Here is a 20,419-nt window from a genome sequence, read left to right as displayed (position 1 = left end):
ACACTAGAAGCGGTGGGAATAATGGTGCCCGCTGTGTTCTCTGCTGTCTCAGATCCAGCCTCCTCCTTGTTTTTAGGAGGCTCAGGTATGTCAGGAGAATCTACAGTGATGGAAGAGCATGGTGTCATCACCACATCACCAAAGTGTTTGGTATCATAATCTGTACCTTACAAACTATACTACAAATTTCAGGAAGTTTGTGATGGATCCCACTTACCCAATAGAGTTTGCATCTCAGGGATCTTTTCCTTATCCCTGGTGTCTCCTTGTTTGAAGCTCTCATGCTTATTGAAAGGAATTGCTCCTCTGGTCTCATGGGAAGAACCAGGGCCCTTTTTTGCTAGTTTTGTATGTTTGTGGAGAATCTACAAAAATTACACAATGGTATCATTATCATCTCACAGTTTGTCACCTTAACTAAAAATAGTTCCCCAAATTTGCTCAGGTCTCACTTACCCAATTAATTTGCCTGATCTTAACCCAGAACTCCTAACTCGCGTCTCCTCCTGCCTGTCCGCTATCTCTACCTGGATGTCGCTACGCTACCTTAAATTAAACCTCTCTAAAACTGAAATGGTTCTCTTTCCTCCAACTAACACCAGTAGCATCCCCGAAGTATCCATCATAGTTAACAATTCCACTATCACCCCCTCTCCCCAGGCCCGGTGCCTTGGGGTTATCCTAGATTCTGCCCTGTCATTCACTCCTCATATCCAGTCACTTATTAAATCATGTCACTTCCACCTAAGGAACATATCCAAAATACGATCATTTATTACCCAAAATGCTGCCAAAATTCTTATTCACTCTCTCGTCATATCATGTCTAGACTACTGTAACTCTCTTTTAATTGGTGTTCCCCTCCAGAGACTGTCACCTCTCCAGCCCATAATGAACACTGTTGCGAGGCTCATACACCTCAGCAACCGCTCCCCCTCTGCCTCGCCATTCTCTCAATCCCTGCACTGGCTTCCACTACCTTTCAGAATTAAATTCAAATGAATGACCCTGACATTCAAAGCACTTCATAACTCTTCCCCACCCTACATCTCTGAACTCATCTCTATATACTCACCCAACCGCTTACTACGCTCCTCTACTGACCTGCTACTCAACTCTTCTCTCATTACCTCCTCACATGCTCGCATTCAAGACTTTGCAAGGGCTGCACCCCTCCTCTGGAACACTCTATACCACCGTCTGTCCGACTTTCTCCAAACCTTTTTGCTTTCTAGAAATCTCTTAAAACGCACTTCATTCGAGAAGCCTACCCTCACTCTGCCTAACTACCAAATGCAACACCACATACAGTACCACATTTCTCACCCACTGAATTCGATCTTGCCCACTCCCACACCTTGTGTATTACTCCCTTCCCTTTAGAGTGTAAGCTCTTTCTGCATAGGGCCTTCCTCACCTTTTGTACCTGTATTGATTGTGATGTATGTAACTCCATATGTTCTATGTATATAATTCATGTGATTTAGTTGTATAATGACATTTACTTTACAGGGCTATGCAATATGTTGGCGCTATATAAATACATGTTAATAATAATAATAATAATAATAATAATACCTGGGACTCGGGCTCATTACAGAGGCATTAAACTCTAATGGTGTCTCAAATAGGTCAGAGATTTCATGCATCTCCACAACAGGATTTTTAGATTTAAAAAATCCCTTTGGGGATAAAGACAAGATCTGATTCAGGCTTTTCACTTATGGGTCAGTGTTTCAACCACTATGAATAGTAACATGTACGGCCCTACTGTTTGTGCCTATAAGTGAACTGCCAACATAGATTGTAAGCTCTGTGGGACAGGGAATGCCTTCCTCCTGTGTCTCTTATCAAATTGTACTTACTCTGTATATTAAGTTTTTTTCATTGCCATGTTTCTCCTTCTTGTTTCTATTGTTACTATATTATAAATCTACCCAGCATTGCAGATACAAGTAGCGATAAATACAGTAAACACAGATATTGATATATATATATACAATTGTACCCATACTGGATATTGAAATAATAATAATAAAATAAAGAAACATGAGGATAACCATACCTTGACATCACATGATTTGCAGAGTTTGAAACCCATCGCTCTTTTTCCAGAAACATAAAATAGAGATTGATATGTTTTAGGGTTGATATTACGGTTGCCACCTGTCCGGTTCTGACCCGGGTCAAAACTTCCTGCCTGGTTTTCCAAAATTAGGAAAACTGGGCAGGATTCCCCATGATTGTCATAGCTCCTCCCCCAATGTCATGACTCGCCGTGTCACAGCCCCGGTCAGTCTCCACATCAATATGTTACTATGACTAGTGACCCCAGCATCCAGACCATCTGAAACCTAAACCTAACCAAATATACACCTGTTTGCTATAGTTTTGATTTCCCACAAGGCTATTCTCCCTGCCTAGGTACAGTTGACCTTCTCTGTGCGGCTGCAGTGCAAAATGATGGCTCTGTATTCATGCCAAGCATATGCTCACACTTGCTGCCCTTCTCTCTGCCTATCTCTAAGGGTCATGGCTGTCTGCCCCAGAAGATGTCAGGGATCCCCAGAGCCTTAATGCTGCTGTAGAAAATGCTTGTGTCGATATCCTGGTCAACAGTAAGTTCTCCTTTGCTTGTAGTTCATGTTTATAAATTCTAATCAACAGTGAGTGTTCCCCTTTTTGCCTCTGCTTCTGTTCGTCACACTCATTGAAATTCTACCCTCTTTATCATATTACTGTTTCTTTCAGATACCTCTAGGGAACATTTATGTCCTGCCAGCTCTCTCTCTAAATGCCTTCGAGACTCTGGGCACATTCAATGCCAGCAGGATCCAGTTTGAGCGATTCTTCAGGGTATGTATAGTAGCCATAATTTCTTGTCTCTAGCACTTGTAGCTCTCAACACCCATGATCAGCAAGTTCCAGCAGAGGGTCTTTTTTTTTTTTTTTTTTAAATGTAGGACCTTAAAGAGATACTATAATGGGAAAAAAATGTTTTTTTTTTTTTTTCAAAATGCATCAGTTAATAGTGCAAAATTCTGCAGAATTCAACATGCTCTTGCGTATTCGGCGCAGATCCAGGACATCACAAGGACAACAGCGTTAAATGCAAGATTCTACGCTTTATTTCATCATACACACAGGTGAGAGTTTTGGCGGTGGGTGTGCAAGCTGACTAGCATGTTGAATTCTGCAATGGATGCCGGCACGAAGTAACCGGAGTCTCGCACAGGCTGCGACCAGACAGACACAGCTAATCCGGGTGAGCTCCGATGCGAACCGCATCTTTCTTTGTCCTATGAAGTGCAAAATTCTGCACTGAAATCCATTTCTTAAAAGAGCAAACAGATTTTTTTTATATTTCATTTTGAAATGTGACATGGGACTAGATATATTGTCAGTTTCCCAGCTGCCCCCAGTCATGTGACTTGTGCTCTGATAAACTTCAGTCATTTTTTACTGCTGTACTGCAAGTTGGAGTGATACCACCCCTCCATCCCCCCCCAGCAGCCTAACAACAGAACAATGGGAAGGTAACCAGACAGAGTGGTCTTCCAAGTGATAGGGCCTTCCTCACCTTTTGTACCTGTATTGATTGTGATGTATGTAACTCCATATGTTCTATGTATATAATTCATGTGATTTAGTTGTATAATGACATTTACTTTACAGGGCTATGCAATATGTTGGCGCTATATAAATAAATGTTAATAATAATAATAATAATAGTAGCTCCCTAACACAAGATAACAGCTCCCTGGTTAAGGTGGGCATACACGGGCCGATAAAAGCTGCCGACAGACCGTGTCGGCAGCTTATTAGCCCGTGTATGGGGCCCCCCCGACGGGCTTCACCGATCGAGATCTGGCCTAAAGTCGGCCAGATCTCGATCGGATGGGACAAAAAATCCAGTTGGATCGGGGCCACATCTATTCGCCCGTTAGGCATCGTTAGGATCCGATCGTTGGGCCCTAGGGCCCGATATTGCACACCTCAAGGTGGGCATATCGGAGGGAGATCCGCTCGTTTGGCGATCTCTCCATGTATGGCCACCTTTAGGGTTGCCACCTTTTGCTAACTTTTTTACCGGCTGGTGGGGGGTGGGTACAAAAAGGGGCGGGGTTCTGCCATAAAGGGACAGGGCCATGGCGCTTCCAGGACAAAAACGGAGGAAAAAGCTACGTTTACAGGGGATTGGGGGGTGGGCCGAGGGGTCTTTTTAAGGGTATTACAAATTTACTGGCAGCTACATTGCCTGAAAATTTTTAATACCGGCCCCGGCATTGGCAGGTGTTTTACCGACTAGGCCGGTAAAATACCGGCTGGGTGGCAACGCTATCCATAGTAGATATAAGAACAGCACTCAATAGTAAAATCCAGGTTCCACTGCAACACATTCAGTTACATTAAGTAGGAGAAACAATAGCCTGCCAGAAAGCAGTTCCATCCTAAAGTGCTGGCTCTTTCTGAAAGCACATGACCAGGGTTTTTTTTAATAAGGGGTTTGTTTCTCCTTTTAGAAGAGTGGCCTTCCAAGTGATATGGGGTTTAGAGACCAGGGCATGTTATTGGGATACTATTGGGAAGCTACTTGGGCATGGGAAGCTGTATAGGGCAGGGTCATATAGAAATAGTAACATGTTCTTGTGTAAGCCTGCAACATGTTACACTATCTTTAACAGCTGAGAGAGACATTCATTACAGACCCTGTAGTAGAGGTTGATCTTTATAAATAAAATAGCAGTAGGGCGTTTGTTATTCTGTACCATCAGTGCGCAAAGGATCCGCAGGCACCCGTCGAAAGCAGTAGTCAATGGGAAATAATACTGCAGCAAAGAATTGGTTAAACACGTGGGAACTATGTAGAATTAAATCATAATAACCATTGCCTGGTTTCTGTAGCGCCCACTAATACGGCATAGTAAGCAAGATTGAATACACTGATATATAAGAAATGAAGGGGTGACTTGATTGATATTGAGCAAGTGTTTTTATTTCCTATCAGGATAAAGAAGGTGTCATTATGAACATCACAGCTACACTGAGCTTTAGAGGAAGGCCCTGCAGGTGTGAGCAGGCAGTTCTAGGCAAACACTTAGATTACAGTTCTTTTCTTTATATTTCTCTATTGATGTTGGTCTCTGCAACTGCCACAAAGCTTGCTTTGCTCCACCCGCCCCTCAGATTATTGTGCCTCTATCCCACGCTGGTCACTTTCCTTTGTCTGTGTGACACTTCTGCCCTCTTGTGTCTGGGGGGCAGATTTATTAAGGTTTGAATGATCAATTTCAATTAGAATTTTCTAAATATTTTTGCCTCAAAACTCACAAATGCGAATGTAAAAGCACCAACTCGAATGTAAATTTGAATGTGAGGATTTTTCACACCTCGACCATGGAAACAGTTCTAATTCATATATTCCCCACCAGGCCCGGACTGGCAATCTGTGGGTTCTGGCAAATGCCAGATGGGCTGCTATAAGGTGCCATAGAAAGTCAGTATTTAGTGGGCTGGTGGGGGCTGTTTGGGCCTCTGTGTTCCGGAAATTCTCAGTCCAGACCTGTTCCCCACCTAAAACCTGCCAAAGTCATTTACAGGTTTTTGAAGATGGGCTTAATTGGCCTGGATTTTTTTTTTGGTCACACTCCTATAAAAATATAGAACATTTTAAAGGAGAAGGAAAGGTTAAAACTAAGTAAGCCTTATCAGAAAGGTCCATCTAAATATACCATCAAAGTAATGCTGCTCTGAGTCCTCTGTCAAAAGAAACACAGCATTTCTTTCCTTCTATTGTGTACTCATGGGCTTCTGTATCAGACTTCCTGCCTTCAGCTTTAACCTTTTGCCCCAGGCGTGAGCATGCTCAGTTTGCTCCTCTTCCCCCCTTACCTTCTCTGCTGTAATCTGAGCCCAGGGCTATTAGTGAACACTGAGAGTCTCAGGCAGGAAGTGATGTCACACCAAGCTAATACTGCAGCTGCTATCCTAAACAAACAAAGAGCTTCTAGAGCTGTTTACTCAGGTATTGTAAAACATTCTACAGAATAAATAAAGCATTCTAGCTTGCACTATTGCAGCTAATCTATTGGCAATACATTGTATTCTGCTTCAGAACTTGAGTTTGACTAGTATAATGGTAATATACAGCACAGTATCAATAACGATTGTTTAAACGACTGAAATGGAGATTTGTGTATGGGAAGAAGAGAAACCAGGGGAACATAAAAAGTTCTAATTTAAAAAAATTATATACTAGGGGGCAGATTTATCAAAGGTCGCGGTGAATTTTCGAATGAAAAAAAAAAAAAAAAAATCAAATTTCGATCTATTTTTTGTGTACTTCGACTAGGGAATAGTCCAAATTCGAGTCGAATTTGCAAAAAAATTTATTAAATCAGAATATTGAAATTTATCATGTACTGTCTCTTTAAAAATTCGACTTCGACCATTCGTCATCTAAAACCTGCCAAATTGCTGTTTAAGCCTATGGGGGACCTCTTAGAACCTGTTTGGAATCAAGTGGTGGACTTTGAAAATTCAAAGTTTTTTGGGGGAAAAACTTTGAATCGAATGCGCTATTAATTTGATTTAAATTCGGCCGAATACGGACCTATTCGACCCACAAAAATCTTCAACTTAATTTCGGTTGGTCTTTTTGAATTCGAAATTCGACCCTTGATAAATATGCCCCTAGATGATTAGAACAGGTAGGTTATAGAAGAAAAAATGAATGACATAGGTTTAATGCACAAAAATAAACCCCAGAACAGAATCTGACACCTACTGGTCAGTAAATGGAATAGCACATAATTCTGTTCCAGAGAATTTATTATTAAGGGCTCTTACACATGAGCGTTTTGACCTGCGCTCCCCTGCGTTCCGTTTTTTGGCGTTCAGCCGCAGGGGAGCGCAGGAATAGACGCAAGTCATTATTTGAAATGGGGCTGTACTCACTCAGGCGCATGTAGGCGCCGAACGCAGGAAAAATGCAGCATGTTGTGTCTGAATCTGCGTTCGGCGCCTACACGCGCCTGAGTGAGTACAGCCCCATTTCAAATAATGACTTGCGTCTATTCCTGCGCTCCCCTGCGGCTGAACGCCAAAAAACTGAATGCAGGGGAGCGCAGGTCAAAACGCTCATGTGTAAGAGCCCTAAAGAGGTCGTTCAGCTTGAAGCTAAGGTTTGATTGGCCGTCATTTTTATGCACGGTTTTAAATGATTTGCCTTACTTTTCCATCCTCTTTACAGCTGGAAGGGGGGAGGGTACAAAAAAAAAAGAGATTGCTTTATAAAGCTACAATTTTAGGGAGTTATTAACTAAACTCGAATGCAAAAATCACAAAAAATGTGTGATTTGTTTTTAGATAAAATCGGACTTTTAAAAAATCACGAATTTTTCAGATTTATTAAACCCCGATGATGGAAAAGTCCGAATTTAAAAATCCGACATCTCAGACCTGTCGAGGTTGCATATTAGTCAATGGGAGAAGTCCCAATGATTTTTTGATGTGCACTGGGTTTCGTGCAATACCCCGAAGTTTATGGGTTAAAATTCTGAAAAAAATCTGAAAAAAACAAACCGTGAAAATCAGATAAAAAAAAGTGAAAAAAATCTTGAAAATCTGATTTTTTTCCCACAAAGCTAATTTTCGGGACAATGTTATAATAAATAAGCGCAAAAAACCTGAGCGGATTTGATCAGAGTTTGTAGCAGAAAATATTGAGATAAATTCGGACCCCCTCAATGTTACTCATCTTTCTATTCAGGCCCTTTCCATTTCAATTCCAGTCTCTCAACTCATTCAGACCTCTGTCTGGTTGCAAAGGTAAATTTAATAGACCAGTAACAATTTAAAAAACCACCAAGGCAGTTTTAACTTTTAATTCACAAAATTTTCATTAAGAAATTACTTACCGATTCTCTGCTTGCGCTCCGCTTCAGAAACGGCGACGATCCATCATGTGGTGCTTGATTTCTCCTCCCTGCCTTCTATAGGAGATAGGCAGGGAGGAAAAATCGAGCACAACACGATGGATCGTCGCCCTGTCGCCATTTCTGAAGCGGAGCGCAAACAGAGATTTGGTAAGCAATTTCTTAATAAAAACTTTGCGAATTAAAAGTTAAAACTGCCTTGGTGTTTTTTTCAGTTAAGTAGAAACAATTTTTTTTTACATTTTTGTTTTATGTTACTGGTCCTTTAATGGTGAACTATCCCTTTCATGTTAATTTAGGATTGTAGTTAAAAAGTTCTTTTTTTTTGGGGCACTTTTCTTGAGTTTGCAAATTATCATTCACTATTGCAGACAGCTCCCTGTGCAGTTTATTTTCTTGAAGCCGCTGACAGCCAGAGTAGGAAAATATAGAAAATGAAATCCTAAAAGCAAATTCTCATAAAATGAACACATTACAAACCGCATCTTTTATTCTCGCAGAAGTGAAATTACAGCTAAATCTCAAAACGCACAAGGAAGACGCTGCTCTTCCATCACATGCAGGGTTCTCAAAAAGAAAAAAAACCAAATCTTTCTAATAAACTACAAAATTGGAGATATGAATGTAGATATGACTTGTAGAATACATTGGAAAGGGAGATGTAGTACAGAACACAATGGTGGAGCCGTTTTCAATGCATTGTGCCATTCATGCCTCCACAGATGTTGAACGATTACAGATCCAACCCCTCAGCAGTGGGAAGAAAAGCCGGAGCAGTTTCTCTTTACAAGATTTGCTTTAATAAGGCCTACCCATACCATGAACAAAAATATACTATTAATACGACTCATTTCTTCTCCTTCTTTTCTTCTTTCTTTGCTTCACTCTTCTCTTTTTCCTTTTCATCTTTTCTCTCCTTCTTGCTCTCTTCTTTCTCCTGACCTTCCTTCTTTTCCGCGTCCCTATTTGCGATCTTATTGTTGATCAGATTATGGAGGGCTACCACCGAGCGGATTAACGAGGCTAGATAGACCACAAGCATCTGGTCGTTAGTCTTTAGGTAGAAGGACTTGACAAACTCTTGAAGGTTGACGTCCGGCAGTAGGTTGAAGACGTCCTGCAGCTGATAGATGATCTGGTGATTGATGGGTAGTTTGCCTGAGGACACTTTCTCCAGGTAGCTCCTGATGTCAAGCAGTTTGGAGTTTAGTCCCTTCAGTCCATGCACCTGGTTTGTGATTCGCTGTGACAAGGTCCCCACTGTAGTGTCTTTGATGTCTCTATAGATTTAAAAAAAATCTATAAAAAAAGCCAAAGTGCAATATATTTTCCCTGAATCAGGAACACAGCAGCCAATCAGCTATGAGCTCTTTTATTCTAGGCTAAATAGTGAAAGCAGTTAGCTGACTGGTTGTGTTGGGGCCCTTATAACATTATAAAAACCATACTGTACAATATACATATTGTATCTGTAATTACCTTAACAAATGTTCCACACCAACTTCTTCTGCCTCTTCAGCACCAATCTCACTGGTCACATGTTCAAAAGTCTTCGAAGTTGGTGTACCATCCTGCAGGGTGAATAGGGAGGCACATGATAAAACAATTAGAAGAATAAGTGACAAGAAATTCCAGTATGTATTTGGTAAATCCCCTGTTCATAGAGGTCCAGAGACTGTAAGAATTAATGTAAACATACAGGGGGTCATTTATCAACACTGGGCAAATTTGCCCATGGCTACCAATCAAATTGTTCATTGTTCTGCTTGCAGCTGGCTTTAAAGGGCTATTCACTGATTGGTTGCTATGGGTAACTGTCCATGGGCAAATTTGCCCAGTGTTGAGAAGGCAAATCGCATGCAGGCAAATTATATTGTTACTAAAATGATACTAAAATACAAAATGCACTACGGGTCGTACATCTTTTGTCACCTATTTAAGGTTTTCCTCTAAATTAAAGTTTTTGATTAGGAGGGCCATAGTCTACAGACGACCAAGTCTGAAAGCTTTATAGACTTAAAGGGTTGGTTCACCTTTAAGTTATGTTATAGAATGGCCAATTCTAAGCAACTTTTCAATTGTTTTTCAGTATTTAATTTTTATAGTTTTAGAAATATTTGCATTTTTTCTTTCTTTGTGACACTTTCCACTTTTCAACTGGGCGTCGCTGACCCCATCTAAAAATCGAATGCTCTGTAAGGCTTCAAATGTATTGTTATTGCTACTTTTTATTCCTCATCTTTCTATTCAGGCCTCTCCTATTCATATTCCAGTCTCTTATTCAAATCAATGCATGGTTGCTAGGGTAATTTGGACCCTAGCTACCAGATTGCTTAAAATGCAAAGTGAAGAGTTGCTGAATAAAAAGCTAAATAACTCAAAAAACACAAATAATAAAAAATGAAAACCAACTGCAAATTTTCTCAGAATATCACTCTCTACATCATATTCAAAGTGAACTCAAAGGCGAACAACCCCTTTAAAAGGACTGGGATTAGGAATGTATGGGTGTAATAAAAAGGGGTGTACCAAATCCTCTATTTGGGATTATGCCAAATCCCCAAATCCTTTGTTTAATATTCGTCCGAATACCGAACTGAATTTGCATATGCAAGTTAGGGCCGGGAAGGAAAAACTGATGACATTTTTTTTTTTACTTCCTTGTTTTGTGATGAAAAGTCACGTGATTTCCCTTCCCTAATTTACATATGCAAATTAGGATTTGGATTCGGTTCGCCAGGCACAAGGATTAGCCTGAATCCTGCTGAAAAAGGCCTGGATTCTGTGCATCTGTAGTCATAAATGAGTGAACTATGTGAATTCATGTGTAAGATTGTAGCTTTATTTAGAAAGATATTTGTAGGACACATAAATGGAGAATAATCGAATCCTCGGCTTCAACCCAGATTGCGAACAGTAATTTATCACTGTGAATACAGGGGGTGAAGCTTGAGATATTGCAGGTTTCTGATCACACCTCAATAGGTTGTAAAAATAGGATATTGTGCTAATAGGTACACAGACTGCAAATTAATTTTGCAGCCAAAGCCTGCATTTGTGTACCTATTAGCACAATAGTATACTACATATATGGCTTCTCTCAGGACAGAAGCAGTGATATAGGGACACCTACTTACACCCACAATTGTAATGGACACGCCACAACATGGATTATCTGACAGATGTCAGAAAGTGAGAACTAAATGGGGACAATGCCCCATCCAGAGTGAATCATTTTAACTTCAGTATCTGCTACACATGGACCCTGCTTGTTTATGAGCAAGACTTTAAAACTAGCCACACTCACATCATGAACTTCTTCCACAGAAATGTATGCCTCGGTGGGAAGGCCCAGATCTTTTGGCTTCACATCAATTATAACCAGCACCTAAAAGACAGGAGTAAATGTAACATCAAATCAGGCACTTCATTTCAAAAGATTTTAACGTGATTGAAAATGATTACAAACAAATTACTAAGTCTCTCTGTCAGGGTAGGACTACACGGACGTTTTCGGTGCAATCCGACGCGCTGCGACAAAACGCATGCGATGATGGAAATAAGGTAAGTGAATGCATTGTCGCATGAAGTCACAGCGTTGATCCGACGCGACTGTTGGATGCAGACGCTGCATCTGCATCCGACAGTAGCGTTGCGTCAATGCTGCGATTTCATCCAACATTTCTATCTCTTACCTGATTTCTGTTGCATGAGATTTGTCACATGCGTTTTGTCGCAACGCGTCGGATCGCGCCGAAAACGTCTGTGTAGTCCTACCCTCATACTTTTAGGTCAACCCAAAAAATTCTATTCTCTGCCCTTGTGGCAGTTGATTAACAGACTGGTCTTTAACAGACTGGTGATTAACAGACTGGTCTTTGTTGGGGGACCCAGACTTTTGCAACCAGGAGTTAAGCAAATTCTGCTTTCAATAGCAATTGTTTTTATACATAATCTTAAAAGACCGTACAATTTTTAATAAATGTGTATTGCAAAGTTGCTTAGAATTAGGTTTTCCTTTATTAGGCAAATTTTTATTTTGGGGTCACCAACATGCTAACTATATTGCAATCCTAATAATACTAAAATTGTTTAGCTTAAAGGAGAATTCAACCCCTTAAGGAAAAAACCAGTACCTCCCACCCCACAGAGACCCCCCCCCTTCATCCTCCCCCCAGCCTAACTCCCCCCGGGGAAATGCCCCATACTTTATACTTAACCTTCGGCACATTATCGGAGTTCTATGCAGCCATTTTCTGGGTCTTCGTGTCTTCTACCAGCGCTTTGGCAATTTTAGTGAGTTTCGGCGCATATGCAGTTGTCGCAGACTGGCAAATTGATCCAACTGTGCATGCGCCAACATGCCCATCTCCCACTTAGCTTGTCGAAGACCCGGAAGATGGCTGTGTGGAACGCCGATGCCAGAGTCTGCGCCGAGGGGTGAGTATAAAGTATGGGTCATTTTACGAGGGGGGGGGAGGGGGGACACAGTTAGGCTGGGGGGAGGAGGGTCATCCGTGGGGTGGTACGGGTTTTTTCTTAAAGGGTTAAATTCTCTTTTATATTAATCTTTAACTGCTTAAAATACATGAATAACACACATCATGCATCCCAATGATGACTGAACTTTGGTGCATGACAGAAATTAAGCTTTTGCTATTATTTCATATATATGGCAGATATCACAATCAGAAAAGGGGGCTATAGTCATTTTCAATGCACATGCAAATTCAGTTAAAACTGAAGCTGTATTTGGGGTTTTAGCTGGAGATGTAGTTTAAGTATCTATTATTTCAAATGCTTGGGGTTTTAAGTGGTCTTTTTGTAATACACACCCCTCTCCTAAATATTATAGTTGTTGTAATCCTTCTAGAGTAAAGATTTTTAGATTAGAGAATTGGAAAGCGGCCTACTGGCACCATCCAAACTCAATTAGGATAATATAAAAATAAATCACATACTATTTCTACACTTTTTTGGTCATAATTCAAATGTATGTTATTTTACAAAAAGTGGAATCTCTTAATACAAACGAGAAGAAATAAACTCTCAGACATACAGTGTTAAAGACTCCATAATAATGATCCTTTATTTATGTAGAGTTGTCATGTGCCACACAATATAAGGCTTAGTACCCCCTCAAAACAGGGTTAAAGGGGACCCGTCACCCTAAAAAATGATTCCAAATCCTATTTTATCATGTTAGTCAATCAAAATGAACTTTAATTACACCGTATAAATTATTTGAATCGTGTTTCCATCAGTCTGGGAATTCATATAGCAAGCAGACAGGAGCCATTTTGTGGGCACTGTTATTAAGACAAGAATTCCATCATCTCAGAATCTTATTTGTGCACCAGAAAGGGGGACCCGATGTCCATCACAATACCCTGGCTACACAATTAAATGGTAAAGAGAATGGGGGAATGTGTGGAGAGCAGTGACATCTAGGAAGTGCTGAATGGAAAGTGAAAGTAATTGTCTGCCCCGCCTCTATGCCTAGGCATAGAGGAGGGGCAGGCAATATTTGATTGACAGCTGAGATTTTTAAATGAGTTTACAACAGCTATGAATTCTTTAATAAAAAAAAGTATTTGGATTTCATGTAATGATTTCATAATTTGAGAAGGACCTTTATTATACAGATTTTTGTGTTTGTTTGACAGGTCCACTTTAAGGATATATGAAATTTCTCAGGTAAGCTCATTATGCTACCTGTTATGTGGTTATGAATCCTAAAGTTGGACCTTATAATGGGGCCCCGAACAAAACAGCAGCATTTACGGATACAAACTATAAATGCAGAGAATTATTATATTTGTGGGCACATATTAGACAGGTTGTTCAACTTTGCTGTGTGATTACAAGAAAAAGCTAAATGAAATGACACCCTACAACTGTATATATAAACTGGCTGTTGGTGTGCTAGTATTATCTGAATGACTCGGGCCCCCCCCATACTGAGTCAGCAGCTTAGCCAACCAACGTAAGGGTCGGGCACACGGGCAGATTAGTCGCCAGGCGACAAATCTCCTCTTTGGGGCAACTAATCTCCCCGATCTGCCTTCCGCCGGCTAAAATGAAAATCACCTGGGGGCAGGCACTCTGAGCGCTTCGTTTTCCGAACTCGCCCGTAATTGCCTCACGAGGAAACTTCGGAAAACGAAGCGCTCCGAGTGCCTGCCCCCAGGTGATTTTCATTTTAGCCGACGGAAGGCAGAAACAAACCTAGCGATTCTATTTATGGGGAAATGGATTCTTAATTTTTGCAGATTTGCTTTGAATTAAATAAAAAAAACCTAATTTTACTGAGTAAAATGTAGAGAATGTTAGTCTTATATTTTGGGGCTCAATGAGGATATCTGTGAGTGACACAAGAATAGTTTCCAATAACGTCTTAAATGACAGAACACTGTGTTCACTGAACTGGTACGGATACATTGTATATATAATAATATATGATAAAATAATGAAACATTTCAAACTTACTGAATTTGGGCAATATCTTTTCATGAGTTCATTGATAGCAATGTCATTTTTATGAAGCTTTGGCCCAGTATGGTACCAGCCTACTATCCGTTCACGAGCTAAAAAGAGCAAAAACAGAAACAAGTTACACAGCAATATGTAGAGTTGGTTTTTATTTTTTATTTTTTTTTAAATAATAAACCAATGAAAAATACTTGGCTATTGATGATTTCTACACCAAAAACTATAATGGTTTTTGCGCAAACTATATATATATATATATATATATATATATATATATATATATATATATATATATATATATATATATATATATTTTTTTTTTTTTTTAATTTGTTTTTAATCGAAGTCCAGCATAAATAAACAGATGGTTTCCCTTTTGCAATGAATCATTCATGTTAAAACAGGTGCCGGAGAGTGAAAAATATTTTTTAATTTTTATTTATATTGTTCATTGATAGGAAATGTATGAATTTATTTGATTAGTCTGTAATTTGTTTTCTCTGCTTTAGTAATTTTTCCTTAAATCTACCTCTGTGGCAATAAACTGGTAGAGAAGAAATTGATGTAAAACCAAAGAACTCACCATTGACCTTTTTGAACATCCCATACATGTTCTCCAAATAGTCGTGATCCAGAAACCAGACAGAGTCATCTTTATCGTCTTCATCAAACGGAACTGCGAGCAGAAAGCATCTGTATGATTATGCTGCCATATACACTAATGATATACTTGGCACAGTAAAACTGCAGTTATTTATTAGCTGCAGGGGTTAATTCCGTGGCGACCTATTCGTTAGGATGGAATCTAGTGTATGTAGGAGATAGAACACATCAATAGGTCAGATTCTGACATGGTTGAGATGCTGGAGGAAAATATGAATGAGACTTGGGAGCTTCAGATTATATTTTAAAAAAAGGTTACCTTTGTTTTTAGGTAAATTGGGATTCATACATAACATAAAAAATATACCATATTCTGCTTAGATACAAAAATGATCATGTTGCAAACAGCCCATAGAAGAGGTTACTGCCCATCTTGTTCATACAATACATATTTTCCATGTATGTGCATTAATAAGCAAATGCGAACTGAAATCTATCTTCCTATTCACTGACACAGGCAGGGATTGGGTACACCCATCTGAGGGCGCATGCAACTTTCTGGATCACTTAGGTGCTGTTTCATTAGTATTTATCCTGAAAGTTTTTTCTTTTAAATTAGATCAGTTGGGAAACTATTTTCATTATTTAAGGGCTGTTGTCTGAAGGAGATCATCTCCTTCAAAATATATTTTACTTATTTTATTATTGCTATTCACATTCCAGTCTCTCACTGAAGCTACTGTCTGCTTGCTAGGTTAAGTGGGATCCTCGCAAACCATGTAGTAGTAAAAATTTGGAACCAGAGAGCTGCAGAACAGAATGTTAAATTATTAAAAAACTACAAAGAATAAAATGTAAAGACCAACTGCAAGTTGTGCTTGAATATCAAGTCAATGCTGTATAAAAAAAAAAAAAAGCTTTATGTAACATGTTTATGTAATTCCCATCATTCAAAGCAGCATGTCAGTATCACTTTAACTACTAAAATCATATTACAGTGAATCCTCAATTTTAGGTACCCTGATTTTAGGTTTTCCTGCATTTTACATTTTTTATTTGTGGTCCCACTAATTTATTATACATTTCAATGGGTGAATTTCCCTAATTGTAAGTAATGTTTTCCCAGATTTTACATCAAAATTGTGAAAATAAAGAGGTTTAAACTACTAACCAGATGTATATTTTGCCATGGTTCTGCCTGTAAATGGTCAATTCCAATTAGTCTGCCCCCAATTCTGTCTTACACCTATTGCTTTAGTTGTGTATGTGACTGACAAGGAGAACTTGCACATGCCCCCCATAGTGTAACATTAACACTGCAATGTTTAACCCTTGTTATAAACATATTGTATCTCAAAGTAAAATGGACTCCTGTGCTTATATCCTTTCAGTACTTGTAGAAAAAGTTACTTGAACATGTTTCCCTGATTTAACATTTTCCGTTTTTACATCATTTTTTCCTGGTCCCCTGAAAAACGTAAAATGGAAGTTCTACTGTATATATATCCATCCATTGCAGATCTAATATCTATAAAGGGATGTGCCTAGAAATGAAAGGACAAATGCTTCTTACCTGCAAAACTGTTGGAGACATCTAAGATTTTCTTGTGCCAGGAGCCCAGCAAGACACCGACGACTCTCTTTTGGTTCCCAACCTTTCCAATTCTGCAATTGATAAACAAACAAGATGTTAACTGTATACAGATAATGCACTGATTCGTTGTTTAGGTAGATACACAGAGACTGTATTGATCAGATGGCATAGGACTACAAATCCCCTAAATCTCAGAATCTTGTTTGGGCACCAGAATGGGGGACCCGATGTCCACTTCCATACCCTGGATACACAATTAAATGGTTAAGAGAACAGGGGAATGTGGGGAGAGCAGTGACATCTAGGAAGTGCTGAATGGAAAGTGAAAGTAATTGTCTGCCCCGCCTCTATGCCATTGGCATAGAGGAGGGGCAGACTATATTTGATTGACAGCGGAGATTTTTAAATGAGCTTACAGCAGCTATGAATGCTTTGATAAAAAATAGAAATTGGATTTCATGTTTAATTTGAAAAGGACTTTTATTATACAGATTTTTGTGTCTGGGTGACAGGTCCACTTTAATTAGCCTGTTTTACAAATAGCAGTGAGTTATTGAACTATACCTATCTGTTTTGGTTTGTAGCATATGATTTTGTTTTGTGGGGTCAAAGTTGGTGGAAAAAGTTGCCTTGATTCCATAAGTATGCCTCTATTTGCAGAACTGCAGCAAAATGTAGTACTTGTGACATATTTAGGAAGCCCTTCAATACACATGTATTTTCAGCGGCTATAAAAGCTGTACAAAAGTGAAGGGAGAGCTATTCTGGTGGAAAGTAAATTGCTAGCATGTATGACAAAGATAAACATTAAAACAAAAATGATGTCACAGATCTATGGGGTAAAACCGCCAAGCAAAAGACAGTGAGCCCTGACTAAAGCAGAGCAGATGCACCTATTAGCCCAATCTTTTCTATATTTGCAGTCCAACTGCCCATGACAGTGCAGGAGGGCCCAGGTGTAAAAACAGAACTGTCATTAATACAAATATGCACCCAAACGGTAAAGGATACATTTTTTTTCAATAAACAGGTTTTATTATTTTTCCCCTTACATTTTTTTGTGATAAAATAACTTATTAGTTTTGACTGACCATCCTGACACTGTGTCAATAGTTCAGCAGCTGTCTGTGACAGGGCAACAACTCAATAGAGCAGTGCTATGGTGATACATATAAGCCTCCTTGTCATACATTTCTATTATATACATTTCAATAATGTTTCCAGCCGTGGCAATATGAAGTTAAAGGGGAACTCCGGCTTCCAAACCAAAATTTGATAAAGAGGCCCACATAACACAGAAAGCCCTAATATACCCATCACAGTTAACTGCTATTTCAAAAAGTATGAATAAATGCCATTTTCTATGCTGAAATCCAGCTGTTTAACAGTTCTTCTCTTTCTGCATCATTTGAAATCCTGGCAGGGAAGGAGGGACTAAACACTGATGTTACAAATTGTAACAACTTCTCCACAGCTTACAGACAGCATGCAGGAACTACATAACCCACAATGCATTGCACTGTGATGTTCCTTTCCTTAAGCTTCTGTTTTTTAACCTTCCGTTTTTTTATGTGATGTCATCAAGGCTGAGTGCTGAGGAGAGCGGGTGGAGGGCTGAGCAGGGAGGGTGGAAGGCGGAGGACTGAGGGCTGCGCACTGAGGACGGAAGGCGGAGGGGGTTCGTATGGCTGACAGCTGAGAAGGGAGGGGAGAGGACGGAGGTGTGAGTGCAGCACACGCTGAGTGACAGTAAAAACACCCAATGCAGCATTCCTAAGCCTTAGGACATCGCATGTAGGACAGGGATTTCCCCGGATGTCCTAAAATGTGTTCTGTACAGCTGGCTGTTGATACAAAGTAACAGTAGTCAGACAGCTCAGCCAAGTAGTCAGACAGATCAGCCGGGAGCTAGGCTTAGGGAACTGTCAGAAACCATTATAAATCATGAAAAGTCTGCATATTTTTTTTAAATGATGTATATTGCAAAAGTATTTGAAATTATGTTTACTTTTCAAAAGGCTTAAGTTGTGTTTTTGTGGAGTTCCCCTTTAAATACACCTTATGAATGGGTTTCCATATTTGAAGTAACTGGTTTATGTAATGGTTCTCTGGTGTCTGACAGAAACACCAGCGGATCCTCAGAGGGGAGATGCAGGGACGGCCATTAGATACTGAAGCACCTTCACCTGTCAGTATCGCAGAGCTCATCACATTGGCACGTCTATCCCTTTCCGTACTTGGTTACACTGTCGCACAAAGCCTGCACTTATATCAGCATCTCACCCCGGCATGAGCTTGTAAATCCGAACTACATGAATGCCTGAGCAGCTGCGAGTGATTCCCATGTGGGCCTCTTCCGCCCATGAGTCAGCAGCAGTTAATACAAAAGACTGTACTAGAATGCCATTCACTCTTACCTGTTAAAATGATCTACCACGCTGAGCAGCACCAACGGGTGAACCACAACTCTTTCTACCGCCAGCTCAGGCATCGCTCCCGGCTTCAATGTAACACACAACCAAAAACCGGCAGAAACACACACTTCACACAGCTTCCACAACTTCCGGTGGACTAGAACCCGATGTCACTGCGCGCCGGAAGTGACCTCATGTAAGCGACTAAACTTTCATCTTGCTGCAGGCAAATCAAAATAGAAGTACGCCGAGCAGTAGTAACCCTGTCTGGTGGTCAGAAGGATTTTCTTTTGAACGTCTGATGTTAGATATTTATATATGTATCAGTAGCTGAGTTGGAAGGATCATATGATGATGAAACAATTACATGTCTAATAAAAGTATAAAACAGGTTATTTTGTTCACAAGATGTTTGTGACTGCAGCGTAGACTGTAGTTCTATTCTCTAACTGCAGAATTATACCATTATGAGCTATATGCCGCCTCACCTTCACACAAACTGCTGCTGCCAGGTAGATCAACATTTTGTTCCAGCCCCAGTATCCCGCTAACTACAGGTCGGGGCATATTCACTGCAAGGAATGAAGCAGTTTAAAAATAAAGGTAGACATTGCTGCTGGTGGGGATGTCATCAATGCAGCTACAGTGCTACAAGCAGGCACTGGCCAGCAAAGAGAATGGGGTGGTATAAAGGCTGAGTAGTGCATACCTCCCAACTGTCCCGTTTTCATCGGGACAGTCCCGCTTTTGACAGCAAGCACAACCCGCAGATCCATGTTTGTACTGGAAAGTCCCGATGTAAATGTAAACCTCCAGTTTTTTTTAAGACTAATGGGGTCAAAACTGCCAATTGCCTTTGCCCCCTGATATCACAGTACCCCCTGTCAGCCAGTTCTGCCTCTTGCACTAAGCTGTGCTGTTAAAGGAGAAGGAAACCCTTTTGCAAAAAAACCCGTACCCCTCCACCCCAGGTAGACCTCCCTTCCCTCCTCCCCCAGGCTAACTACCCCTCCCCCCGGGGAAATGCCCCATACTCACCCCTCGGTGCAGATTCTGCCAGCTGAGTTAAACGCATCCATCTTCCTCGTCCTCTGTAAGATGACTGGGATATCAGTATTTCTGCGTATGCGCAGTTGGAGCAGTTTGCTGGTTTGTGACAACTGCGCATGCGTGGCATTACACGGAAATTGTGGATCTCTCAGTCAGCTTACCGAGGACGCGGAAGATGGATGCGTGGAACTCTGCTGGAAGAATCTGCACCGAGGGGTAAGTATGGAGTACGGGGCATTTCCCTGGCGGTGTAGTTAGTCTGGAGGGAGGGGGGGTCTACGTGGGGTGGGGGCACGGGTTTTTTTGTAAAAAGGGTTTCCTTATCTTTT

General features: G+C 40.3%; 1 protein-coding gene across 1 annotated transcript; it reads right to left on the bottom strand.

The window, feature by feature from the left end:
• Positions 1-8,405: 8,405 nt before the first annotated feature.
• psmd7.S (proteasome 26S subunit, non-ATPase 7 S homeolog) lies at positions 8,406-19,233 on the bottom strand. The gene is made up of 7 exons (XM_018260544.2): positions 19,044-19,233; positions 16,606-16,697; positions 15,013-15,105; positions 14,427-14,524; positions 11,245-11,325; positions 9,417-9,508; positions 8,406-9,217 (listed from the first exon to the last, which is right to left on the bottom strand). Exons 1-7 carry the CDS (start codon positions 19,115-19,117, stop codon positions 8,785-8,787), a joined length of 963 nt encoding a protein of 320 aa, XP_018116033.1. The 5' UTR covers positions 19,118-19,233; the 3' UTR covers positions 8,406-8,784.
• Positions 19,234-20,419: the final 1,186 nt, after the last annotated feature.

This window comes from Xenopus laevis, chromosome 4S, assembly GCF_017654675.1.
Source record: "Xenopus laevis strain J_2021 chromosome 4S, Xenopus_laevis_v10.1, whole genome shotgun sequence".
In the NCBI taxonomy this organism is placed as follows: Eukaryota; Metazoa; Chordata; class Amphibia; order Anura; family Pipidae; genus Xenopus; species Xenopus laevis.
Note: the sequence above shows the minus strand (reverse complement) of the source record. Positions and strands in the feature narration are given on the sequence as shown.